Source organism: Daphnia pulicaria, chromosome 2, assembly GCF_021234035.1.
Source record: "Daphnia pulicaria isolate SC F1-1A chromosome 2, SC_F0-13Bv2, whole genome shotgun sequence".
Lineage (NCBI taxonomy): Eukaryota > Metazoa > Arthropoda > Branchiopoda > Diplostraca > Daphniidae > Daphnia > Daphnia pulicaria.
The window spans coordinates 927376-953993 of record NC_060914.1 but is presented as its reverse complement, the minus strand read 5'-3'; the positions used below and the strand labels follow the sequence as shown (position 1 = coordinate 953993).

The window sequence follows — 26618 nt, the reverse complement described above, 5'->3', positions numbered from 1 at the left end:
CGGGGAGAAACTTGTTTCTATTGCCCTGTGACGCAATTGGCGCCGGGATTTGTGTGGACCGCCATAAAAGGAACTCGGAAGGATTTGCCCGTTTTAGCGCTGTGATTCGCCATCAGCTCAATCGTTTATTACCTTGATAGAAATCTAGACGTTTGTTATAACAAAGTGACGACCTTTGTTTGTCTTCTGACGTCATCATCTAATCAAGCCAGATAAATATACCTAACGCTCTCTCTCTCTTCCACTTTTGTGTTGATTCTTTTTTGTCCCGCAGGATATGAAATTGATGCCAATAGAAGATTGGAGCGGATGATCACAAGACCAGCAGCCGTTTATGTGTCCAATTTCCTGTGTGTGTTTTCTGAGGGGACGGCGGCTGAACCGCATAATCGATAAATTGCAGCGAGTGACACACGTCGGCGTATATACACCTTCACAGTAAAGTATGTTAGATTATTACTACATTCGCATGTATTAAATGGAATAGCGACATAAGCCTATATATACCACGCCGTCTCCGCTGTTGGGCTAATGGCATATTCGTCGTATACAGCTGCACTTTTATAATCCACTTTTCATGGGATCACATTTAGATTCTCTAAATTCTTTAGATGACAGCTCGCGAATTTTAAAGTTTGATGCATATAAATCCCCGGGCTGAATATAGCCGAGAGAGTCCATTACATATTGAAACGAATATATTTCCAATTTCTTCACGGTTCAGCTTTCGTTTATCCTGTCGGAAAACAAAACAGGAAAAATAGCTGGGTCTTGCATATTGCGAATCCTCAGTTTTTTCTTTATTAATATTATAGACAGAGCAACAATCCATGCATACTCCACACGTGTCTATATTAGACACAGTGCATATCGTAGCAATCCAGTAAAAAAATATGCATGGGTACAGGAAAAGTAGTAGGTTAGTTATACTATTTACAGTTTTAGACTATTCAGACGAATTCAGCGCACACAACTGTTTTATTTAAAACAAAAAAAAGGACGACGGAGAGCATTAGATACGTCATACGTCAGTCAGCATCGCCCGTATAGAGAAGGAGGAATCAAGAGCGGTAGGGGGGGGGTATATGTGCACATACATTTATAATGTACAGACTTCGCTGCTGCCGGTGTGTAGTATATATTTACCAACTTTTCGGTTTCCCCCCCGCGCCGAAACAACTTTGTGTGTGTTCAACTGTTCATGTATTTCTTAGACACATTCAGCGCTTCTTATTCGTCTGGCTGTGTGTGTGTGTGTGTGTGTGTTTCCTCGGCTGCTGCTTTTGAGCTGATTACAAGATTAGACGCTCTGATTCCAGGTAAAACCCGGGCTATTGCCCAAGTTAATTTAAGGCGGCAGAAAAGGCCGAAGGCCGTTCATAAATGAATCGTATATTTAAATAGCTCATTTCAAGCGGTTATGAGCAATAAGACAGGGTCCACGTTCTTACATGTCTACAACGTCATTTGAATTTTCAGGACAGGCTCCCAGAAAATAAAAACAAAATTGTAGGTCACGTTCCCCGTGTCCTTTCTCGCCCTACTTTGCGTGTCAGGGACTAGAAAACAACACACACACACAGCCTGAGGGGGAGAAATAGGGTATACATACATACATCCTCGATGTTGTAGACCATCACTCTTTTGTCGGCCGGCCCTGCCCAGTCGTCAAGGATGGCGCATCATTGGTTATGATGATGTTGATGTGGTGGCGCGGTGCATTTATGGCGTGCGAGGCTATCGGTGTATACATAAAAAGAGTAAGTATAAGCCTCTATGGATGTTGCGGGTTGGGCTGGATGTGTGCCGACCCCGTCGGTAGTTTTGCTGCGGGATTGTCTCTCCTTCGACTGATGGATCATTTCTACGTGCATATTTATATTATTATGTTTATTACAGAGTTGTATTATATATATAATAACTGCTGGGGTTATATAGCTGCATAGCAACATCTACATAGACTTTGTGTGTGTGTATGTTGTGTTGATGGGGCTATGATGTACATCTAGTATATATCTATAATATACGAGCGGTGTGTGTAGGTTGGACGTTTACGATGGGAAATGGATGGCGTTCTATCGCCCATCATCTCCCAAGCGCAGCACAACTAGTAGGGCTAGGAAAGACACAATTACGCGTACGTGAATAACGACGTGAATACGTAACGTGAATAATCAACACGTTTTGATATCACTCCGACCTCTTGAGCACTAGGCGATGTGTTCAGTATGCCCCCCCCCCCCGGTTTTCAATGGCGCCCGGTTCGTATCCATTCAAGTTCCACGTGATCCCCTCCTTCCCTACTCCTTTATACAAATAAAATTGTGAGGAAGGAGGGGGGGGGGAGGGTTGGTTACATACGCGTGAGCTCTACACGTTATAACGTATACATATCATACGAGTCGTTCCTAATGAGAATCGATCGACCCAATTTAGACCTGCAACAATAATAACACGCCAGGGCCACTTGATTCGGGTCTGTCCTTGTGTTATCACACGGCCAGAATGAGAGAAAATGCGTAATATTCATCTGTTTCTTCATCTCAAATGATGACATTATTTTCAGTTGTTTCGCAATGAAGAGCAAACGGTTTCCATCTGTCTTGTTAATTCATTACGGTTAGCGCTCTTTGTTGGAGCGTTCCCTTTTTATTTTCGCATTGCCCCCACCTAATGCAGACAGCCTCTAGTGTCCAGGGACATGAAGAAACGAGACCGTGAAATATGATATTGGGTTTCGTTCAGTCTGCAACAACAACAACAGCCAGAAAAAGAAGAAGAGACAAAAAAAGGGTACGATCCTGAAGACCTGAGCGGACCGCGGGACTTAACACAGTGCCGGGTTGTTCCCCCCATCTCGGGTTGTTGAGTCTGGCGCATAGTATAGCGCATCAATGTGTACACAGTGGTACAATTCTAGCTCAGCTGTGTATAACGATCATGTGTTTATACAGCAGCACCCGCACAGAGTAGTTCTCCATAATAATGGTCCAGTGCAACTTTATCCAACAAACTCCCCTCCATACCTCATCGTCAATGTTTTTCTCTTATAATTGACGCGTATCCTTCTTCTTGTTCATCATCCCGTAAATTCAAGTCATTTATTATTTAAATTTTCTCATCATCGTTTGGTTTTCAAAAGAAAATTTGTGACGCATTGGTGGTGGTGTCATTACTACTCTCCTAGCCCAATATTTGTTTCCTATTCAAGAAATCGAATGGAAGACTGCTGGTGCTGGGGTAGCAATCACCGACAGTCCAGGCAAATGGAATCGATTTCGCAACTCGCTCCTGCTGACCGAATGATGGGGGATTGATTGACCAAATCAAGTGGACAATCGAATGACGCAATCGAGCTACAGACCCATCGACCCTCCTTTTTCCAGGAGGAATGCGGCGCTAAATCATACTGAGCAAATAATGCCAAAGTCGCCAAAACGAATCAACACAAGTGTGACCGCCTTCTCCGGCTCCCGTCGAGTTTGGCGTCTTTCAGCGGGAGCGTGATAAACGATACCGCATATCCTAAGTGGCGTGGACGGCTATACTACTGGTGTGTGTGTGTATACCGGCCCCAACTCTTCTTCTGTGTGTGTCTTGGGGAGGTTTTTTCGCTCTTTCTGGTGCTGCCTAGGGTCTGAAACGATATGTCACCATCTTCCCATTTCGTTCCTTCCTATTTGTTTCTCTTTGTTGTGCGCAGTCCAACGACAACATCAACAACATTTCAGCTGACTGGCCATCCATCACATTTGGAATTCGAGTCGGAGATGACGGCGCGGCATTTTTTATTTTCTTTCTTTTGAATGCGGAATGACGTCATACTTGCGGTTCATCTTCGTATGTTCAATAAATGATTATCTTACACCATTTTCCGCAAGAGTTATAACTTCGATTGGGAATGAAAAAGTAATTATATGAGACAAAACAAACATTGGCTGGGCAGATATTCCTTTGAACTTTCAGACTCTGATGATTTTCCACAATTCGTCAATGTTATCGTTATCATGGGCGTATTTAATGGAGCAATTTATCGTCTCCCAGCAACCGGACGTCAAGAAACGGTTATTACGTCTTAATGTCCTTTTGAGATGATCCCCAACTGTTATTGGTTGTCTAGGTTGTGTGGGTCTTATAATTTTACAAGCGGGGGTTCGACAAAACCGACCCGGTTGTTGGCGGGTTAATTCGAAATGAAATCGAATCATCATCTAGTGCGTTATAGACGGCCATCATGTTGCCATCTCTTCCGTATCTCTGTCAACTTTTTCTACCACAATAAAGCTCCGTCGCCGTCGGCGTCGTCAGCCGGTTGGCAGGATGGTTGATAAATAACTATAGTATATCTCTCAAAAGTTTCACATTCTATTTATTTCGCCGTCACCCGCCGCCTTCTATTCCCCCTTTTGAATCTCTCCATCCATTATGTTTTCCATTTTTTTGTTTCTTACCCAACAAAAAACAAAAAGCAAGTCAAGGATATTATTTATGATCGCTGTTTGTTTTGTTACCAAAAACCACGCCCACGCCATTATGTCACATCTATTCTCCGGGACTCCCAAGTTTGCCTTTTTTGTGTTCAATGTCAACGGAATGGAGAGAGAGAGACGAAAAATCAGTTCAGTCATTTGGAAAAGGCAAAGCGACACTCGATGTAGTTCGCTTAATAAATTTGCCCAACGAGCAAATCAAAATGTTATGAAAGGATTACGTAATAACCAGACGTTATTTGTTATCGGCTAGACGATTTGACTCTTAAATGCTATTCAATAATAGCCAGAATTTATAAATTGGTCGGGAATGAGAACGGAAGTACTATGCACAGTGGCCGGAGGATCCTATTCTTTTGTGCGGGCCTGCGTCTTTCCGATTTTCATCTGTCGTTTCGCTTGTCACAACAAATCCTCAAGGACACGGAGAATACAATATGGGGCGTGGCCATCGCTTCATCACATTCCGCCCTCTTCTCTTCTCTTCCTAGACGCATTCACGAGAGCTTCTTCTTCTTCTTTGAGTTTTTCTTCTTCTTCTTCCTTGGAGCTGTGGTGTTGCCATAATTTGTGATGATGATTCACCACGACTCGGTGAGGAACAAGCCCCCCCTTTGCAGACTCCTGCCATGCATGATAATACACACTCAATCCATGAATACATTCCAAAAGGCTTGAAAATGATGTAGCACCAGCCCCCATCTCCCGAACATGTTTATCATCTTTGATGTGCAAGTTCTCGGCGACGTAAACATGTCGCCGAGTGAGAGCGGCCGAGATTTTGAATACCGTTGCACCTGCTGCATAACAACAGGCTCTAGACAGAACGCACCGAGTGTATGTCTATACTAAATATACATAAAAATCCTTTACAATGTCCGTGTGGTATATACTTTCGGGGATCGTCCCCACTTGGAAGGAACTGTGAAATGATCGAATAAAACCGTCGGGACGTTATATAGAATCTCCGAATGTCCGACTATACAACATATAAAGTGAACCCGAATCTAAGTATACCACGTACACACACACACATATCCCTCGCTCTTTTATAAGCTCCTTAATATAATTCCTAGCGTCCAGGCGGGGTTTAAAAAAAGGAAAAATAACAAACAAGTCTATATAACACACACAAACCCTTTGCCCCCTGCGCTTCTTTCTTCTTCTTTTTTTTCGAGTTAAGAGATTTTTGTTGTGCGATTGATCTCTTTGGCTGTCGTCATATCTAGGCGACCCTCCCACTTTCCCAGGGTCGCCACCATTTTTCTCGTTTGTTTTGTGTTTCGTCCTGGAAAGAAACAAAAAGGGGAAATAAAATCCCCATTTTTTTTTATTGTTGATTTCGTCAAATAACAAAAATGGACGCTCCTGTACAAACGGCAGGGGAGCTAGAGGAGGGATGAGTGCAAATCCTCCCACATGAACACACAAACACGGGAGCAGTCGCCGCCATATAATCATTTTTTTTTTCTTTTACGACATTGGCGGTCTAACACAGAGAGAGCGGGATGTGGTGATGGTTCACGAAGTTGTAATACAGTCGATATAGACACACACATGAGGGGTGACGATCCACTTCTTCCCCCCTCCCCCCATCTAGACGAGCGGAGGTAATTCCATCCCCCGTTTCTTATCTAGACCGAAAAAGTGCATATCAATTCTGAGGGGGGTGAATAACTCACCGGCTATATAGGGTGATATCGATACCACACCCCTTTTTTTTCTCTCTCTCCCCATCTCTGATTGTATTCACCCCACCCCCCTCTACTGTATTATATACGGGAACACCAAATGTGTTTCTATAAATAGGAAATAGAGGAGAGAGAGCTATATAGGGTGATTTACGCTTTTTTTTCTATTATTGCGACGTGCTGTCAACCAGACTGGGCCAATTAGATCGTGTACATCATGATATAGGGGGGGGGGGGGGAAAGTGTTCTCCTACATATGTTGCCCACGCAATTTTATATCGAGGACCACGCCCTCCTATTTGATTGTATTGTTCTCCCGCGGGGGTCGATCGCTCGTCAGTTGGCCGAGATTCTTATGCCCGATGCTAATCATAACGAGAGTCAATCAATGTTGAATCAAAATAAATATATTTTCCCTTCCTAGTACTTCTAATACTTTTCTATTTCTATATTTATTTAGCGGACGTATAAGATAAAAAGTCGTCCCTCCTTGGCGGATTTAGACTATATGTACCCCATTTTCTCTTCTTTTATTCCTTCACGACCTTTTAATTCTTGCGGACTTTGAGAGCGTCTATCAGACAGTTGGAGTGGGTGGGGGAGGAGGCTCAGCGAATGTAGTTGCGGCCGTCGTCAAAAGGCTTATTATACAGTTGATAGTGTACGGTATAGATGGTGCGGGATAAGACCGTCCAAAACAAGAACATAGAAAGATCTATAAGACCAAGAGTATCTAATCAAGCCAGCGATTGATTCGCCCACCCAAAAACTACAACAACCCAAAATCAGACATAAAATAAAAATAGGAAGAATTCCGCATAAAAGAGAGGCTGATGTGATGTTTCGCTACATTGCCTTTTGATTTGTCCTTATATATAGATTATAGCCTATACACATTGATGATTGGTGCAGACGCATATAGGGTAAAACAGCGAATGCCGGACAGCGATCCGACTTATGGCGTTTGTGTGTAAACCCGAAATGCGAATTTCCGGACAAAACGCGAATGCCCCGGACATTTTTTCGAATTCCGGACAGAAATATTTTTAAAAACTAATTATATCAATCGATGCAGTTTTTAATTCTTAGTAAAATTGCTTAAGACATATAGTACAGTGCAATGAAAGTATTTTGAGATATTTCGATTAAAAAAATCAAAACATTGAGCTGTCAAAAACTGTTTTCGTCTGCCAAGACTTTTCGACCTGGGATCAAAACGACTTAACAACATAAAATAAATATTTTGAAAATCCCTTTCGTTTACTAAATTTCACAAGAACAAATAGGCCTAGAATTCTAAAACAAAAAACGAAATTGAAATCCGTATTGGAATTCTGGAGAAATTAAAGTAGAAAGTCGCCCATACGTGACGCGAATGTCCGAAAACCACCGAAATTTGAAAATTTTCTTAGAATTTCTAAGTTAAGATTTTTATAGAAAAATTGGTATCAATAAATGTAGAATTAAGTCCTCTTTATGTCTAGCTGCATAATGGTAACATGACGTTAATATAATTCGTCTAATTAATGAAGGTTCTTTCCCCATAAAGCCCTTGATGCGAATTCTGGACAGCAGACGGAAAAAATATGACTAACACTGCATTACTCTTTATCCGTAGTATCTATAACAATATAGCACGGCGGTATAACATCTGCCTACCATGCGGAAGGACTGACGTTCGATACCTGCAAAGGGTAAATCTTCATTAAAAGATTTAGTAAAATCTTTTAGTCGTACATGCAATTAGAAATGCAAAGCAAGCAACAGACATATTGAAACAAAAATAATATGGACATCAGCTAGGTTCATACGTAATAATGGCTTCTACTTCAACCATAAATATATTCAATAATACATAATTGTAACAATTATTGAAATAAGTAAAATAATCTTAACTGTTACCATCACGCTATTTAATTTTAACGTTATTGCAGTTATGAGATTTGAACGTTCAACCTTCACGTTTACAAGCGGACCTTAACCCACACTGCCATAACGATACTTGTCTAAAACTATAAAGATCGATTAGCGAGCGGACTATGTAGTCTGTCCGGAATTCGCATCATGGCTCCTTATGGGAGCAAGACTGACGCTACATATAAGTGATTTTGAAAAAAAATTTACGCCCTTCGAACATTTTTGGGGGAATTTCAAGCAAAATGGGGTTACGGGCATGGGAATTAAATTAAAAATCACAAAGACTTTAATTATTTTACAATAAGAAACATTCCGGACGAAAGATACACCATTTTGGGGAATGGTAGTCATTATAAAACTAACTGCTCGATTTTTTTCAAAAATTTTTTCACTAAAATTACTGAATTATTACGCCTTATAAAAATATTGATAAACAAGTGGAACGGGAAAGAAAAATTATGACGACAGCTTTTTTGGATCTGCTAAGATTCGATCCTCTTGTCGCTCAAATCTTTTTTTTTTAATAATGGAAAAACTCTACAAAAAAACTTATAAACATTGCACATCAATCGATTCGCCTTACAATTCTGCGTCGATTGATGTATAGACATATTAAAAAACAGAAAATCGAAATTTTTCAAAATTTTCTGTCCGGAATTCGCGTCAGCTGTCCGACATTCGCATTTTGGCCTGTTTTCTATTTTCATCGATATTTAAGAAAATTCTTAAAAATAACGACAAAACCTTATATAATATTGTAGATCTTTCAATTCTCTATCGATTGATATAATTAGTTAAGGGATTTTTCTTGTTTTAACCTTAGAAATTCCTTACCCCGTAAAATATGTTTACTAACTGACAACACAGAGCCAAAGTTGTCAGCCGTATAGAAAAATTGAGAAATTTCATTTCATGATAACTCAATTAATACAGCGTATTTTTAGATGCCCTTTGGCTCAACTGTGTATCCCCTGTCATATTTTGAAATTCATTCATTAGTTTTCGTTAATATTTCGTCGTTTTTTTATAACTGTAAATTGAAAAAATCGACTTTTTTGTCCGGCATTCGCGTATCCGAGATGCTGTCCGGAATTCGTTGTTTTACCCTATCTATTGCCGCATAGTTTCTTTTCAATTTCTCTCTCTCTCTCTCTATCCCAGCAGAGTATTGCTACGCGACATAGTTGGGTCCTCGGCTGTGTATAACATCAGCCACTGTTGCCTGGCTATAGATATTAAGGAGTGCAACTTTCCTTAGATATAGTTTATATGTGTACACACACACACAGAGAGAGAGAGAGGAGGAAGAAGAAGAAGAAGGGAGTTGTGTGCTCGTTCTATTGATTCCAACTGTGTGCAGTGACGACGACGACAATCGCACAAGCTGCAACTCTGTAGACTCTTTCTCTCTCTCTCGTCTAGTCTAAATCCTGCGATGTGGTGCAACTCGTTTCCTCTTTTCTCTCTTTTTCTGGTGGACCCATCCCTTTTCCTTTTAGTCCCTCTTCACGGGGAGAAACGGGCGGATGAGGACCGTCTCATCCGCATCGACCCCTCGGCTCTTTTGTTCTTTTGTTCTTCAATGGCGAAACGAAATTCATTTGAATTTGGTGCCCGTTTTCTTCTTCTTCTTCTTCTTCTTCTCGTACAGAAAAGGAGAGAGAGAGAGAGAGGTGCGCCGGAAGAGTTCCGGCGAAGAGCAGCTTATACTTCTCCCATATAGTTTGAGTGCCATCTCTTTCCCAACCTGAAAGTCATAGGGCAATCCACTTTGAGACTTGACAAAAGTGTCCCATCGTAAATTCTTAATTAATTATTCTAATTTAGTTACCAGCGCTGTCTGCTCTCCGGGTCGTCGTCTCATATGCAAATCTCCCATGTCCCGCTTTAGACTGTATTAGCCGCCCTTTTCGCAGGTTTTTCCTCGCTCATTTTCAACGATCATCGTCTTATATATAGTGCTCAGAGTTGGACGGTGTGTGGTGCCAACGTCCAATAAAGGTTATACATCCATTACAACATATTATCCATCGGAGGTGAGAAACGGTTGACCGCGCCGCCAGCGGCCGAATAAAATCACCTGAGGCGTTTCTTCCGGCTCAGAAAAACTTTGCCGTTGGCACATCCGGCTATGTGGACAACAATGCCGCCGGCTGTAAATATGCTGGATGCAAAGCTGGGCTGGGCTGGGCGTGTAGCCGATATCCATATTTCCCTACATGATATTATCCCCCATCCATCCAGTTTGTTGGGGGGGGGGGGGGCGTGGTCTCTGCAGCAGTTGGTGGCAGCACGCTTATCGGTCGGTGTGCTGTGTTGGCCGTCTTCGGCAAAAGTCACGAAGCCGAAATAAATATAACGTGATGATGATGATGATGATGATGATGTGTGTCTCTCTGCGAGCAGCTCTCTTTTCTCGCTCGCACGTTCGCTCCCGTATTTATAAGGCACGCGGGAAAAAGAAGAAAAAGAAAAAAAAAAAAAAAAAAAAAAAGAGTCCGTGCTGCATCATCAGTCGTCATTATCAAAGCGGTCCAGGACACCCCCCCGACGCCACCGACGACGCCGCCGCCACCCCGTCAGAGCTCCGGAAGCCAAAAGCCAAGCCAAGGAGCGGCTCCTAAATACGTGCCTTGGCTGTGTGTGTGTGAGAAAAGAAAAGGCGCCAGGGAAGAAGAAGAAGAAGGAGCACCGCCGGTTTGACATCCATTACGTAAATGCAGCAGATAGAGAAGGGAATAAGAAAAGAAATAAATATAGGCGACGCGGCGTTAGGCGTCGGATGGATGGAAGAAAAAGGGAACTAAAAGAGGAGCCAACGCCGCCACACCGCGCCCGTTGCATAAATGAATGTGCATACATGCGCGGAAAAAAGAACACAAGGCGCCACACATCCAAAAACGACAATAAGAAAAAAGGATCTGAGCTGAGCTGAGCTGAGCTGAGCTGCTGCTGCTGCATCAACATAAAAGAAGAAGAAGAAGAACTATGGGAACAACAACACAAGCAAACCCGCCAGCACCACCCCCGTATAAATATATACACTTATATGTAGAGCAACATCATCATCATCATCATCATATTCTACCCCCTCTCTTTTCCATTCGGTGCCCCCTGTACATATTTTATTGATTGACCGGCGGCAGACGAAATAAAAGAAAAATCCCATCACAGCAGCAGCAGCAGCAGCAGCAGCCGGTTTCAGTCCATTGAACCGCGTTGCTTGATTTGATTCATTCATTTCTTCCCATCTATCCAGCAGGAGTTTGGCGATGAAAACAAACAAAAAAAAAAGGATTGCCGGCAGCTGGTGAAAAAGAGAGACGGAAACTCTTCGCCGAATGATGACATGTCGGAATTGAAATGCGGAAATGGTGGGGAAATGATTTCACGGAAGAAAGTTTTTCTTTCTTTCTTTTTTTCTGGTTCTACTAGGTCGTCTGTGATCACGTCCTGTGCCTCGGCTTGGGTGGTGTACATGTACACACACAATGCAACGATGAAAGAAGTCGTGTCCCTATTCAACTGTCCCGCGCTGGCCCTGGCCCAGCCAAGAAAAGAGACTCGGGATGCTGCTAGGCGGGCGGGCTGGCCGGTCGAAAGGGGAGCAGACAGAGACGTGCCCAAGTGGCAATATGACGACGACGGGTGCTCGGCTCCTGGTGATAAGGAGGCACTCTCTTCTATAAACTAGACTAGACTACTACATCAGACATCCAGCCGAATGACGCTTGTATCCATCCACGCTGCTGGATGGGCGCTCCTCCTCCGTGTTGTCCTGTGCGTCTCTGCTATTATGTGAGAAACAAACCCGGTCGTATAAGGTCGAATTGATTCTCTCAGTTCTCTCTTCTCTCGTTAGTCAATAGTTTTCCCTCCAGTTTCAATTTGCCTCGACTCTCTTAGACTATGTGACTGATCTCTCTCACATCAGCTCGGCAGGCAGCACAAGATATTATTCCACCAACTTTTGTGCCTCGATGACCTCCTCTTATCCGACATATTCTCTCAACAGTTTCCGCAAACCAACAGACTTTGCTCCTCTTCTTCTTCTTCTTCTTTTTGTTTGCGTGTAAAGGTCCCAGGGTGATGATCTCCCCCGATGATTTCCAGCGTTATACATCAAGATCTGTGGGGTGTTGTGTGTGTGTGAGGAAGAAGGAGGGCCATATCACGAAAGTCGGGAAAAGATAGGAGAGCCGGAAACGAGCCAAGACGACATTTCTGCTGGTCCGTTATTTGTCGCTGGGATGTTTTTGCGCAAGAAAATCTATAGGAGCACAAACATAAAGGCGGCCAATTTTGCACGTCCAGCCTCGCTTTCTTGACGTCACACCAAATAACTGACTGGTCAGAAAATACTTTGATTTTCATTCCGACGGAATAATCTTCCGCATTCTATGGGCGGAATTCCGAGTTTCTTTTCACATCTTAATAATATCTGCATCTTTGTGACTGTGACTTTTTGGCTTCCATCTTCTTCTTTCCTTTTGTGTCCAGCTCAAGCAAAAGTTTCGCTCCTCCAACTCATAATGAATCGCCATTCTTCTTCCGGCAGAGTTAGGGAAGAATGGCCATGTCCACGCCCCGGAATAAAAACTGGCGGGGAAGAGAAAAGAAAAGAAAAGTCGAGAAAATGATGATAATAACTTGTCCATCTGAAATAGGGCGGACATACTAATACATATATGATATCAGGCACGCATATGTTTTGAGAGCTATATATATATACATCCAGTCGTCTAATAAACACAACAGCGTCTAGAAACAAGGGATTCCGCCGGAGTGGCGCGCGGGCGAATGGAGTGGGCGACGCGGGAATTTGCCCATTGGAATAATCAGGGAATAATCCGCTGCTGCTGCTGCTGCTGCCGGCCAGCCGAAAAGAGGATGGACACAAGAGCAGCCAACGGTTTCGTCCTCCCATGTTTGATGTAAATAGAGCCCGACTTGTTTATGTACGGGGACTTTACGTTAAATAATGAGCTGAGCTCCTCTAGCTGCACCCGAAACTATATAGACAGCAGCAGCAGCACAGCACAGCACTGCCAGATCTAGCCTACTATACTTGTCTATATGGCACTAGACTTTAGTCTAAGTAGCATTAGATGTTTAGATGTATCATATATATACTGCGCTGGACTACCGGGCGAGTTGGAGGAGCAGCATGCGACTTTTACTTTGCCGGACTTTGGTGAGCTGGCTGGCCCGATTTTGACGCTTGAGCTGTTTTCCGTGTAATACCAAACACAATTGCACCTCGCCCGCGTATATATACTCGGCACTTGGCTGTGCTCTTATACTGTGCACACAGACATGTAACTAGACATTTGAAAGTCCACTATAGTCGACTATATATCCAGCGCGACGAGTGTCGAGTTCGACCTTTTTGTCGAGAGGATTTCCAGCCAACCATTTGAGGCGCACAAAAACTCTACTGAGACTATATAAACGTCCTTCTTCTTATTCTGGGTATTATATTTAGCAGTTGCACGTGTACTTTAATTTCTGATTTACATACACACAAACGGGGGAATGAGTGTCATCATAACCGGAGGGTGTGATGTCATTTGATTAAAAGGCGAAGGGAGGGGCCTGTTATCAAATGCGTATTTGTGCTGTGGAGCTCAACTTTATACTCTCCATGTTATTATTATCTCTGCTGGCCATTAAAAGAAAAACACTTGCGCAACCAACCGGTCGCACAGCGCAGTGTACATGGAAAAGGGGTACCGAAAATAACTCGTCGTCGCAGTTGTCAAAGTATCCGATTCCTTTTTTGGGGTGGAAACAACTTTTTGACATTTCGCCTTTCTCCTCTTCGGCGAAAAAATATAATAAAGACCAACAACTCTGGCGGATTTTTGTTTGATTTTTCTTCTATTTGTCGTTTCGAAACAAGAAAAAGTTTCGGGACGCACCCGCGAGTTGCCATGCTGCGCCAAGCAGACGCAGGGCCAATGGCACCGCACTCACAACAGCCAGGCGCCCTCCAAAGTTATTGACCGTCATTTGAGTTTCGACAAGTCTGAAAAAAAGAAATATCAACATCAAGCTCCCCCCAGACGACCAAACACTTTCTCTTTTTTTTTTTTTGTTTTGCCTATTAGAACGTGACGGCTTTTGACGTCTTGTATTATTTTTGCCCACCTCTTTTTGTCTCGAAACACGACGGACTTTATTGCTGCTGAACTGCTGCTGCTGCCATGTTGCGCATTTCACGCGGCCGCCGCCTATTTTCACGTCATCGGACGAGTGAGAGAAGTTGAGCGAAAGCCAATAAAAGAAAACAAGTGAAATATTTATTAGACATTATTTTAGTTAAACACGAGAGAGAGAGAACAAGTCTGCAGGAGCGCCGAGAGAGACATCCGACTCTTTATACTTAGGGGGATTGGATGTTTTTATTTTTTTATTTATCCCGTTGAACGCGGCTGATGGTTCTGACGGCTCGGATCAGCCGCGCGTTCACTCGACCGAAACGAACCGAACGGAACCAAAAAGCCAAAAAATAAAAGAATGTGAATAGAGAGAATAGGAATTGGGACCAATAGGAATTTTTTTTTTTTTTTTTCAGATTTTGCTTTTCTCTTTTGAAACTTTGGAGAAGAAAAAAGGACAAAAATCTAAACTTTTTCATCAGAGCAACTTATTTTGCGCTCGCCAAGTTTACGTTGATGAATGAGCAAAGGCGAAATGTTTAATTGAGAGAGTTCCACCACAACTTGCAGCTTTACATCAAACCAACCATTTCGTTTTGATGACAATCAAAAGTAAATGAAATCTGGTGGACTGTATGACGTAAAAAAATAAAAATAAAATAAAATAATAAGCCCGATGATTCCAGTCTAAAAACTTCCGGGGGGGTTTGATTATGTGGCGCGTTGCCAACGTCAGCCAATTGATGGCGATCCAAAAAGAAAAGTATACCGATCCTATAAATTATATATTTTGTGCTCTGTGGGTTCACTTTTAGACAAGTGTAATGGAAATAGCAGTAGCTCTCTCAAACGATTGACCTATGGTGTGTGGAGCGGGTAGGGTTAGATGCTTCCGGGCGGATGATATGCTGTGCACGGTGCGTAATGACGGGGAAATCGATCCGGTTAGAAAAGTCGTCTCTTTTTCTTTTTTTTTCTTATTCAATGGTGATTTATTATTTCTACTTGACTGGAAAGATTTAAAGGGCTGGGTTCGATTTGATATTTTCCGTATTTCTCTACTTTTTTTTAAAGGGTTCTCCCCCCATCATTTCAATTGTATAATCTTTTTATTGGGTCGTTTTCAAATAACTTCCGGTCCGGAACAAGACAGAAATTCTGATCGATGTTGTATACGTGCCCTTTTTTTGTTTTGTTTTTTTGTGTACGCTTTATTATTATATCATCGTCCCCTTGTTTTATTTTTTGGGTCTCTATTCTTTTCTCTTTAACGAAAATTCTCTCACTAAATCAACGGCAGTGATTTATGGCCAGCCGACACTTTTTATTTATTTTGGTTTTATTTTTTCCCCTTTTATTTTTTTGTTGTCGCGCGTTGGTGCTGTGGGTTTTAGTTCCATGGGGTCAACCCACGAATCGACACCAGCAGAATCGCATAGCACTCCCCCCCCCCCCTCCTTCGCTTCCTGACTGCGACACGGCCCAACTTCCGGCCACGGACGAGATGCGAAACGAGGCGGAAGTCAAAAAACCGAACTTATACCCCTAGTGAAATAATTCAATCATTTACAAAAAGGAAAAAAAAGAAAAAAAAAAGAAAACAAGCAAACACAGCACATTTCAACTTGAAAAAGTTGATGCCATCCTGCATTATTCAAAATTACGCTGATTACTGATTGGGTTATGACATTTCAGCAACCCACGCGAGGAAAAAGAGATAAGCAACAGCAAAGCTTAGCAAATAATTCAGAAAGTTCGGATAAAGTCGCTAATAGATAACAAGAAAGTAGAACACGAATGAATTATTACTTAAATAAGTAAACAGGAGGGCGTGGGTGGAAAACTGGTATATCGATGTTGTAACAATGGCTTGTCTATTTCGTGTCGAAATCCTGTTTGGAATGTCGCCAAAATAACCAAGCTATAGGAGTGTAGTAAGTAGACGTTATATACAAAAGAAAACAGACTCATCCAATTCAGATTCTAGTAATACCAGTAATACTCGCACTGGCTAATAAGGTTTAAGGTCTTTCGCCTGAAAAGGTCACAGGACGGACAAGTTATATTTTATCTATTATCTTGAGCTCCTCCGGGTCTTTTACAATGTCGAGGAGCTCGGGTAACGCGGTTAGGACACGTTCATCTCCTCCAGACCTCCACCCATCCATTCCTGGAATATTTTCGCAGTCGACGAAATGTTTTATCGTCGTCGTCAGAATTTTTCTTTTGAGGCGAAACTTCCGTTCTCTCTTTCATCACATCGATTTTCACATCGAACGTCATTCTTCTTTATTTCACGCACGTTCTCAAATTTATCCGCTGTACTAAACTTCCGGTTTGTGTCACACTCTTATTTTTCTCTCCAAAGCCAAAAACAGTGATTCATTATGATCTAATGAAACAAACAAACAAACAAACAGGTGTGCTGTTTTTCTGTCGTTCTTTAACATTTCAAGAGCCGGAGCAAAAAAGCTTTTCCTGATTGCTGCTGCTGGATAGGATAGTCTCAATCTGGGTACGCACAATCAGTTTCGCACCTGTCGTCGTGATTATATCCTGCGTGGAAAACAACAACAACCTCTTTGGACCGGAAAAAATTAAAGAGAATTATCAAGAAAATTTTCCCGTAACTATAGCTGCTGGAACGAGACTCGGATTCACGAAGAGTTACCAAAACCGCAATGAGTCACATCTTTTTTATTCTTTTTTATTCTAACCCCACCGGCACTTTCAATTTCCATTTGGAAAAAAAAATCAAAAAATGTCTGCATTTTATTTTTTAAAGAAAAAAACCCATTTCGAATTGAATAGAAATTCGACGATTCTCTTTTTCTAATGGCGTCCGAAAGCAGTTTTATATACCGAAGAAAAAACATGCCGACCTAGAAGGAATGTGGCCGTCTCATCTTTCTTCTTTTTCCTCCTCTTCTTCTTCTTTTTGGGTTCCTCCAGTTCTTCTTGTTGTTGTTGTAATGATTAGACAGGAAAAAAGTTTTAGTTCAGTTATTCACCGCTAGGTATTTTTTGATGTGGCGCCGGCGGTTAGAACTTGAATAGAGAAGAAAACTCTCAATGCCACATGGCCCGAGGGTGGATAGAGGGGGTGGGAGCTCAACCCCCCCCCCCCCCCTCTTCCATCGCCGGTTACCCAGACTCAAGCTTTAAGCGAAGCGTGTGTAGCCAACCAACAGTCGTCAACCAGAGCCCGTCCTGTTCGCTACGTTTGTCCTTCGTTGTAAAAACTTCAAGTTTAAAACTTTTTCACTGTGCCTGCAATCTCTACTTGTGATATTATCTCGTGTGGCAACTGACAAATCTATTTCAAAAGTGCAAACAAACTTTTTTTTTTATCTTTTCAACGGCATTAACTTGTGGGATTTACTTATCAGTGGTGAAAAACTAAAAAAAACGGTTAATATCACATTGATCAAACTGAAAAAAGGAAAAAAAATAATTTGATTCTCACGCGGTCGACCAGTGTAAAAAAGGAAAAGAAAAAGTGAACAAAACCAGGATGTTGTCGTTGTCTCGACTGGCTTCCCGCCAGGTGTGTGAGAGTGAGAAGAAGAAGAAGTAGCAGCTCTGAATTTCTTTCGGGTTTCGCTCGTGCGTGACAGCCACTCTAATGGAATGCCATCGAATGATAGCGGGTGTTTTATACAGTGTGATCAGGTAAAGAAAAAGAGAAAAACAAATTTCAATGAAATAGCGAATAAAATAGCCATCTGTGCCTCCCTGTAAATGTGTGTGTGTGTGTCGTGAACGGTCAAAGCCCAGTGCAGATGGGCTTTGGGCCGTTGCCGCCGTTTGGACCAAAAGCATAATGGCGTCCTTGTCTCGAATTCCCTTTATATCGTCGTTGGTACACTTTTATACTCTTAGAGCCCAATGAAGCCCGCGATGTGTGTGTGTGTGCATAGACGTTGAAATGACACCCTCCTAAGAGTTGTTGCCGTGTGTGTGTCCCAGCCATCTGGGAAATGAGTAAAAAACGAAAGTCCTTTTTTATTCAGAAAAAAGTAGGTGGCCATTGTGTGTTGTGTGCTGCCAGGGGAGAATCAAAAAACACATTTTCCATTTTTTTCTTTCCCCTTAAACAATCCATCAAATGGCCTAGAGACACCCATCTCGCCTTGATCTCCATAGGCGATAGTTGAGAAAATGGGGTTGAAAGAAGAAGAAAAAAATATTTTTTAAATAATTTTTCTTGTTTTTCTACTTCTTGAAAGTTGAGTCAACCGGATGCTTTTTGAGAAATTCGTTAGTGTAGCTCTCCTAGATGACTCAGGGTCCAACTTTTCTCTCTCTTTTTTGAATGCGTGAATTTCCAGCACTGGAAAACCGACAAAATCTCAGTGACCCTTCACGTCTACACAGTTGGGTTTTCTACCGGACTATACAACACGACCATCATCATAAAATGCCATATATATACAATATCAAAGCACAATCCCCCGAGCTAGACAAACATTTTCTGTTTGTGACCCTGCGCCGACTATTGTACCTTGTCACGTTTTTCTTTTCTGCCTTCGTCATGAACGGCCTGTTCTTCTTCTTCTTTCTTTTATAACATCTCCCCCAAAACTTTGTCCCTTCTCCTTCCTGTACACATACAAATAGGAGCTAGAGAAAAAAAGGAAGTTGCCACCAACTTTTATACGATTTTTTATGATTTTTTCACTTTGGCCCCCGAGAAGAAACTTTGATTTGATCCACGGCATCGTTAATATCTTATCTTCCCAGGGACCCTAAGAGTCTCTCTAAGCCCCTTTATCCGAAAACTTAGCACAAGAGCCAACTGCTCTCTCTCTCTAGTGTACCTAACAAGATGAATGCAATTTTCATATCGACTGCCTTAAAGTTTAAGGTAATAGAGTTTGGGAAGCTAACGTCGTCCCAGTCAATTGGGGAATCGATTTGGGCGTGGCGGAAACTGCTGCAAAGTTTCGATCCAAGGAATGTCATTTGAGTTTTCCATGCTGTGCTCGCAGGATTAATCCCGCGTGTTTCTGTCTCTTTTGTGACCCACCACCACCCACCAAATAATAAAAAGAAAAGGGGGGAAAAACAGTCAGTGAGGAGCCAACAAAAACATGTGTGCTGTATAGCAAAAGCTCTACGCTATGAATGATTACACTTTTCCTTGATGATTGTTTGGGAGGGGCCCGCTGAGCGAACCTATTGTTACCTTTAGCCCAGCCATGGCCCAGCCATAAAATGTAAAAAAAAAAAGGTAACGGACGGACCGGTACCGGGTTGGGTTTTTTCTCTCTCAGGGGTAATCTTTTACAATTTTTGAATGTTTCCCACCCAGACAAGCTAGCAGGCACAGCACAGCACACTCGGGTCTAACATGTGCGAGTTATCTCGTCCAACTTATCAGTTATTTTTTGGAGGGGATGGTGAGACATTAGCCCATGGGCTACACACGTCCGCCTTGCATAGTTCATCTATTCATTATTATTTTTGTGTGGGATATATAGTTAGTTAGACCATCCTCTGTCCTGTGTGTGTGTGTATATCTTACCTTGAGCGTGGTTGAATGGCAACCAAATGAGTCTCAGTTTCCCCTCTGCATTGTGGCCCTGCTGACATACGAATCATTCCCGCCAGCTAACGGTGCGTGAAAAGAGAAGGACTCTTAATAATTCATTCTTTCTTTCTATTCACGATGTCTAAAGAAAGAAAGAACATTTTCCCCCTTGCATATATGTTGTTGTCTTTTGTGTATGCGGCTGGATTTGATTACTGCGGCCAGGGGAGTGATGGGGGGGGGGATCATTTTTCAAATTTTATGCCGCAACAACAAGAAAAAAGAGACTCGGGGTTTTTGGCTGCATTTCGTGTAATCTCCAGCCCATCTCTTGCAATATGCAAGGAGGAGAGCTACCCAGCTGCGTGTGCTGTAGGCCTCACTCCACCCGCCACCCTAACAACCCCTCCTTATCCACCAAACAACCAAGCCAATCCAGCAGAGAGAGATAGAGAGAGAGAGACAAAACTCGTATGTGGTCTCGTTTCTATCCTTATATACAACAACAACTGAACTTTGAGCTGCTCCAGCCCCCGTTATGGAACACACAAAGTTCAATACTGTTAGCGAGTGAGTGAGGGGATCTGATTAGAACGCTCGTCTGCACAGCACAGCACACAACACAAGCTAACCAGTCTTTTCTGTCTGTCTGTCTGGGCTCATCATTATGATGCTCCAGCTTTCTCTTATATACATTTTGATCCGTTCGTGTACCCCCTTCTATCCTTTTCTCCCTGTTTTTTTCCAGGGTTTTCCAACTTCTTTCAACTGGAAAGAAACCGGCTACGTTTATGTATATGTGTACCTTAAGAAAGGCAATCCGATTATTATTTATGGCTCTGCTGGATGTGGTTCAAAAACCAAAATTCCAGTTTTTCGTATAAATTTGAAAAATTAACTTTTGAATTTGATTTGATTTTTCTTTTTCTATTTTTCTTTTTCTTTTCTCTGGCAGGTAATGGATTAGGGACCCGCTCAATGTCCACATGAAGACTTCCAGTCATCTCGTTGTTGTGCACGTTTGTGGTAGTGAAAGAGATTCTTCTACTTCTGCCGTTTGAAAAAAGAAATCGAAAATATTGTGGTTGTTGTTGTTGTTGTCGGTTCGAAGGATTTGGCATCGGCGGATTTGACCGATTACACACACCCAACCATGGCAACAATCGTCATTTTAAAGGCCGTTTTGATGTTATTCGCCTGCCTACTGGTGACGCATGCCGGGCCGGCCCATGCCGATTGGACGGCCACGTGCACGGCCGGCTGCACCTGCAAATGGGCCGACGGCAAGAAAGTGGCCGAGTGCCCCAGCGCCGGCTTCACGACGATCCCCGAGAATTTGAGCTCGGAAATTCAAGTGCTGGATCTGCGGGGCAACCAGCTGGGCGCCCTGGTCAACCGGGCCTTCTCCTCTGTCGGCCTCATCAACTTGCAGCGCATCTTTTTACGCAACTGCAGCCTGACGCTGGTGGAGAAGGACGCGTTCCACGATCTCAACATAATGGTGGAAGTGGACCTCTCTCACAACCAGCTGCAGCGCTTCAACCCGGAAACGTTCAGCACCAACGAGAAGCTGCGCTCGCTCTCGCTGAGTCACAATCCGCTGGACAAGCTGGAAGCCCACCAGTTTCCCGCCTTGCCCAACCTGCGCAGCCTCGAACTAGTCAAATGCCAACTGGAAATGGTGGACAAGAAGGCGTTTATGCATCTGAGCAAGTTGGAGAGCCTCAAACTGTCGGCCAATCGATTCACCAACCTCAAACCGGAAGTCTTTTTGCCGCTCAACAAGCTCAAAAGCCTCGACTTGCAGGACAACCCGTGGAATTGCGACTGCCGCCTACTGGCCCTGCGCGATTACCTGTCTGAGGCCAACCTCAACTCGACTTTGACGCTGTGCGCCGAGCCGGAACATCTCAAAGGTAAATCGTGGAGTCGGTTGGCCGCCGAGGATTTCGCCTGTAAGCCGCTCATCGACGTCAACGAACCTCACGTCGAAGGACGGCTCGGATTTGACGTCACATTCAGCTGTCGAGTCAGCGGCAATCCACCGCCCACCATCTGGTGGGTCCTTCAAAACAGACAGGTGAAACCACTTTTACCTGCATGTAAATTCAAATTCATTTCGACTTTTTATTTTTCGACTTGTGACAGATGTTGTTGTACGAGATCTTTCCGGAAAGGAGAGCTCTGGTAGCGTAATGAGATAACTAATGACTAATTCGTTTGTTTTCCACTTGGTTTATCAGATTGTCAACACGACGACGGCGTCGCAAAGTGAGCAGTTTGTCATCCGCCAGTCGAGTCATCCGGCCAAGATAAACCCGATTGCCTCGCCACACCCGCCGGAACCGCAGCAGCAACAGCAGCAGCAGCCGGAATTGGAGCACTGGAGCAATTTAACTCTGCGGCGCATTAGCGAGCAGGATGCCGGACAGTATCGCTGCATCGCCCGCAATAAAGGCGGCCAAGTGGAAGCCAACGTCTCACTGCAAACGCCGCCGGCCCCCGTCACGATCCTCATCGAAGAGGAGACGGGATTAATGTCGTACACGACGGCCATCACCTTGGCGATCGTGGGGGCGTGCGTCCTCCTGGCCGGCCTCGTCTTCTTGATTATCTGCCTGGTCCGGCGAGCGCCAAAGAGGAAGCAGCCGCAGCAGCGCGACTGCAGCGCCAACAAGATGAACGGCTCGGCCAAAACGGCCAACGGTAACGGATCGATCGCCGCCGGCTCTGAACAGGAGAAATCGCTCCTGGACATTGAAATGGATCAGCACACGTCGCTGCAAAACAATTCGACCGACGGCTATCACGCCGTCGCTCAGACGGACATTGACGCCCAGCAGCACATGCACATGCAGATGCAGTTGCGCCACCAGCAACAGCAGCAGCAACAACAACAACACCACCAGCAACACATGCGGATGATTCAGGGGTCGAGCACGTACATTCCGGGCGAGCGGTACGACGGCGGTCGGGTGCCTGAAACTCTGACGAGGCACTTGATGATGCTGGACGGATGTCAAGTGCAACAGAATCCCGACGGCTCATTTTACCCGGATTTGCTGGACATTCCGCACCGGGGAGCCAGAGGCGGCGGGTCGCCCAGCACTCACTCTGGCGCGTCCAACGAGGCGCCCAATCAGCAAATGATGATGTCGACGTTGAGCGCGGCCCAGTTGGCCGGCCATCCCAGCTACGGCGTGATGGGCATCCATCCGCCGCTGCAGTTCACTGACAGCAGCAGCACGACGAGCAGCACGGCCGTGTTACTCCCAGTCGGACCCCGACCGGGTTATGTAACGTTGCCCAGGAGACCTCGTCCGAGGATGCCCAGCTGGGCCAGCTCTCCTCCGCCCATGTCATCGTCCTCTCCCGGCCCCGGTTCTCTGCCGCCAGAGGAACCGCAACAACCTCTGTACGACACGATAGGACCTCGCGTGACGGCCGACGGGTCGTCGACATCGGCGCTGTCGCTCAACAAAATCGCCGGACTGACGCCCAACTCGGTCTCGAGTCCGCGCGTCCAGTCCAGCACGCTCAGCCGAGGGCACAAGATCTCTCTTCCAGCTTACTACGTGCCCATCGAGGAGGTGGACATCCCGCCGTCCTCGCCGCTGGTCCAGCAGCGACGCGATCATCAGCAGAGTACGCCCAACATCCTGTCGAACGGGCAGTACGAAGATCATCTCCACCACCACCACAATTCCCGCCGGATGGGCCGCAACGAGCCCGTCCTCGGTTATTTCAACAACCACAACAACAATAACAACAATAGCAGCACGCCGGTCCGGCGGATGGACGACGTTGAGACTCAACATCTCCTCCAAGATTCATCGACGCCCAACAGCCACAACACTTCGTACTCTAGCGCGGCTCCCGAAGTGATCTCGCCCATTCCGGACTTCCGAGCGGCTGGCAGCCGGGCCAGCGTGTCTAGTCTGAGCAGCAACACGGGGATGAGGAGGAAAATCGCTCCGGCCGTCCCGCCCAAACCCCCCGGATCAATAGTCGTCGCTCGACCGGCGAGTGTCGTGCCCTATCACGACGACGACGGCGGGGGGTCGTCACCGGCCAAAGTGGCGCCCAAACCACCGCCCAAACCCAAGAAGAGACTCTCGACGACGGGCGACTCGATCAAATTGGACGATCCCGCAGAAAGCGGTGGCGGCCAGGCCGCCTACGAAGACGAAGGCGAAGACGGAACGGAAGTCTGAAGTTCACACAGTCAAGAAATGAGAAAATATTTTCGAGAGAGAAAAATCGATGTGCCTTAAAAGAGCGAACGAGTCTCGTCGTAGAGGCGTCCAATGACTGACGAAACCATTTGGCAGACCTGAAAAAAAACAAAAATTAACCAGAAACCCCCTACAATTGATTATCTTATTACATAATCCGCAGCGCTCACGCATCCTTGCCATGCGTAGTCTATAGCTGTGTCCGTTTTTTTTTTCCTTTGTACGTGTGTTTTCATTGCATCAAAATTGTATTCCTCCTTCAAACAACAACAAACCGTATGACAATTTTCCGTGTTTTGTTTGTATTTTTCTCCTTTTTTTTTCGTTGTATCTTTTCGTTCGTTTCATTTTTTGCTCTTACCAACCCCCCCGCAAACGTATTTTCATGGCTCTTTACTTCTTTATAATATCACAAGGAAAAATGTACATACAAAAATGTGATGATGTGGAAATTGGAAGAGAGACGGGAATATGCGATTGGTGAATATTATTGCGCGCTTGTACATATTTAATGAAATTAAAAAGAAGAAGACGTCGTCCGCAAGTCAAAAAGAGAGGGGGAAAACAAGTAATAGATTTGAGAGTGAATGTGCCATCGCGGTAATCTTAATTCTTCAAGAAAAAAAAACAAAATGTCGAATCTTAATTACAAAAATACCCAAAAGGCGAAAAACATTTACGAAAATCTACAAAACTTTAATTTCTTTCTTTCTCCCGAATTTTTCGTTTGTTTTATTTACTTTGATGCTGTTGCTCCTCCTCTTGTTCCTCCTCTTCCATTAGACCTTTAATGTATACAAACACCGTGTCTCTATACCATTCCATCTTGTATATTTAGCCCATTAATAAACGTGGATGTGCTATTCAAAGATTTTTCTTCATTCTTTTCAATCGCTCCCTTGTCGCTTTTGGGTTGTGTGTGGGGGGAGACCGCACGTGTCGATGTAATGACGAGGGGTCGCATAATGTGGAGGCTGAGCTTTTGGGGGGAAAATGGAACAATTCAATTATCGCCCGACATCTCTTCTCCTGCCGGCCCTCTCGGTTGACGGGGTTGCAACGGACATCTGCTGCTGTTCGTTCCCCCCTCCGTTCACTTTGACAAATGAAAGCTAATCAATCAAATTGCCTAGACCGCTCTCACTTGCCTATAGCGCCGCCGCCCGTTTAGTTCCGCATGTCGTTGGTCGTTTTTTCGTCACTCTGGTGTACCTGGAAACACTAAGGAGCCCCTTTCTGAATTTTCTTTTCTTAAATAAATGTGAAAAGTCAGATGACGTAAGTTAAAAAGGACAACTTGCAGCAGTTGCTCACTATGTTCCTGCCCTCAAAGCGAAAGGCAGAAAGTGTGGAAGGATCTATAGACTTGTAAAAACGAAAATCATTAGCTGGTAAAAATAAGTTGAAAAACAATTTAAATTCTCCGAAGAATAAAGTTGTTTTAAAAAAAGATTTTATTTTTTTCCCGTCGAGGAAGTGAGTCGATGATGGGGCGTTGTGTGTGTGTGACGAAGGGTGTATCCCCCCACACACACAAACGCGTAACACAGTAATTAATTGTCTTGTCTGTCTCCGCCTAGCTGAACTCCTTAAAACCTCCGCACGCATTCAATCAGAAAAAGAAGAGGAAAAAATGGAATCTGTGAATGCGACGTCGTTTCGAGTAGCGTCGCATTGCGTCGGTCACACGACCACCACACAATCCGGCAATCTTCCTTCCTTCTTCTTCTGCCATCTTCTTCTTCTTTCTGGTTGATACCGTAGAGTATTTACGTTGCTACTGCGGAGGCCCCCAGCGACTTTTTCCATCTTTTTTCCCTTTGAGCTTGGACTTTCTCTCGCCCAGTAGTCAAAGAATCGACTGCTCGGCTACTACTTTCGCTACACAGTTGTTGTATGCCGTCTCAGAAGTGGACGATAATATAGAAACAAGTTTGGAGAGCCGGACAGAATCGAGTCTTGTATACAGAAGAGAGACGATCATATTTCATCCGCTCGCCCGAAATCCACTCGAGCCACAGCAAGCAGCAGCCAGCCAGCCAGTCCAGCAGTATAGGCGCTGGATAACCGCCCAACCAACTCACTGACCGACGCCATCGCCCGTCCTTGAATGTCTTTGGTCTTGTTTTTATTGACTTGTCGAGCAGAGCGCCTATATGCTACACACTGAGGAGCAGAGTGGCTCCCATTTACACACACATACACACATGTTTGTGTTTCCTATATAGCTGCTGGTCGAATGGGCCGTCAAAGACAAGCAAAGGCAGCACTAGCTGGCACTAGAATAGCTCCAAGACGTGTTTCCTGTAGATACGGAAAAGGCAGCAGTTCAGCAGCAACAGTATGGGCATTATAATCAGTCGTCGCCACGGATTTCTACACACACACCGGTCGCCATGGAAACTCAACTATAGCAGCCCATCCGTGTGTCTCTTTCAATGTTCCGGCTTCCGGAAGGGGCCGATAGGTTTTTTGTTTTTCGGTTCCCGAATAAGATTTTATGTGACGACATGACGAAACCGCAAGGACGCAATTAGGGCTGTGACGGCACGTTTTGAAGAAAAAAAAAAAAACTGCCGGCGGTCCGCGAA

General features: G+C 44.3%; 1 protein-coding gene across 3 annotated transcripts; it reads left to right on the top strand.

The window, feature by feature from the left end:
- Positions 1–276: 276 nt before the first annotated feature.
- Positions 277–24896, top strand: LOC124327012. 3 transcript variants are annotated; one of them, XM_046785794.1, is made up of 3 exons: positions 277–443; positions 20748–21872; positions 22036–24896. In XM_046785794.1, the coding sequence occupies exons 2-3, from the start codon at positions 20946–20948 to the stop codon at positions 24004–24006; spliced, it is 2898 nt and encodes a 965-aa protein (XP_046641750.1). In that variant the 5' UTR covers positions 277–443; positions 20748–20945; the 3' UTR covers positions 24007–24896. The 3 variants fall into 3 exon arrangements, with proteins under 3 accessions (XP_046641750.1, XP_046641749.1, XP_046641751.1); XM_046785793.1 differs by lacking the exon at positions 277–443 and adding an exon at positions 17427–17931; XM_046785795.1 differs by lacking the exon at positions 277–443 and adding an exon at positions 19475–19878.
- Positions 24897–26618: the final 1722 nt, after the last annotated feature.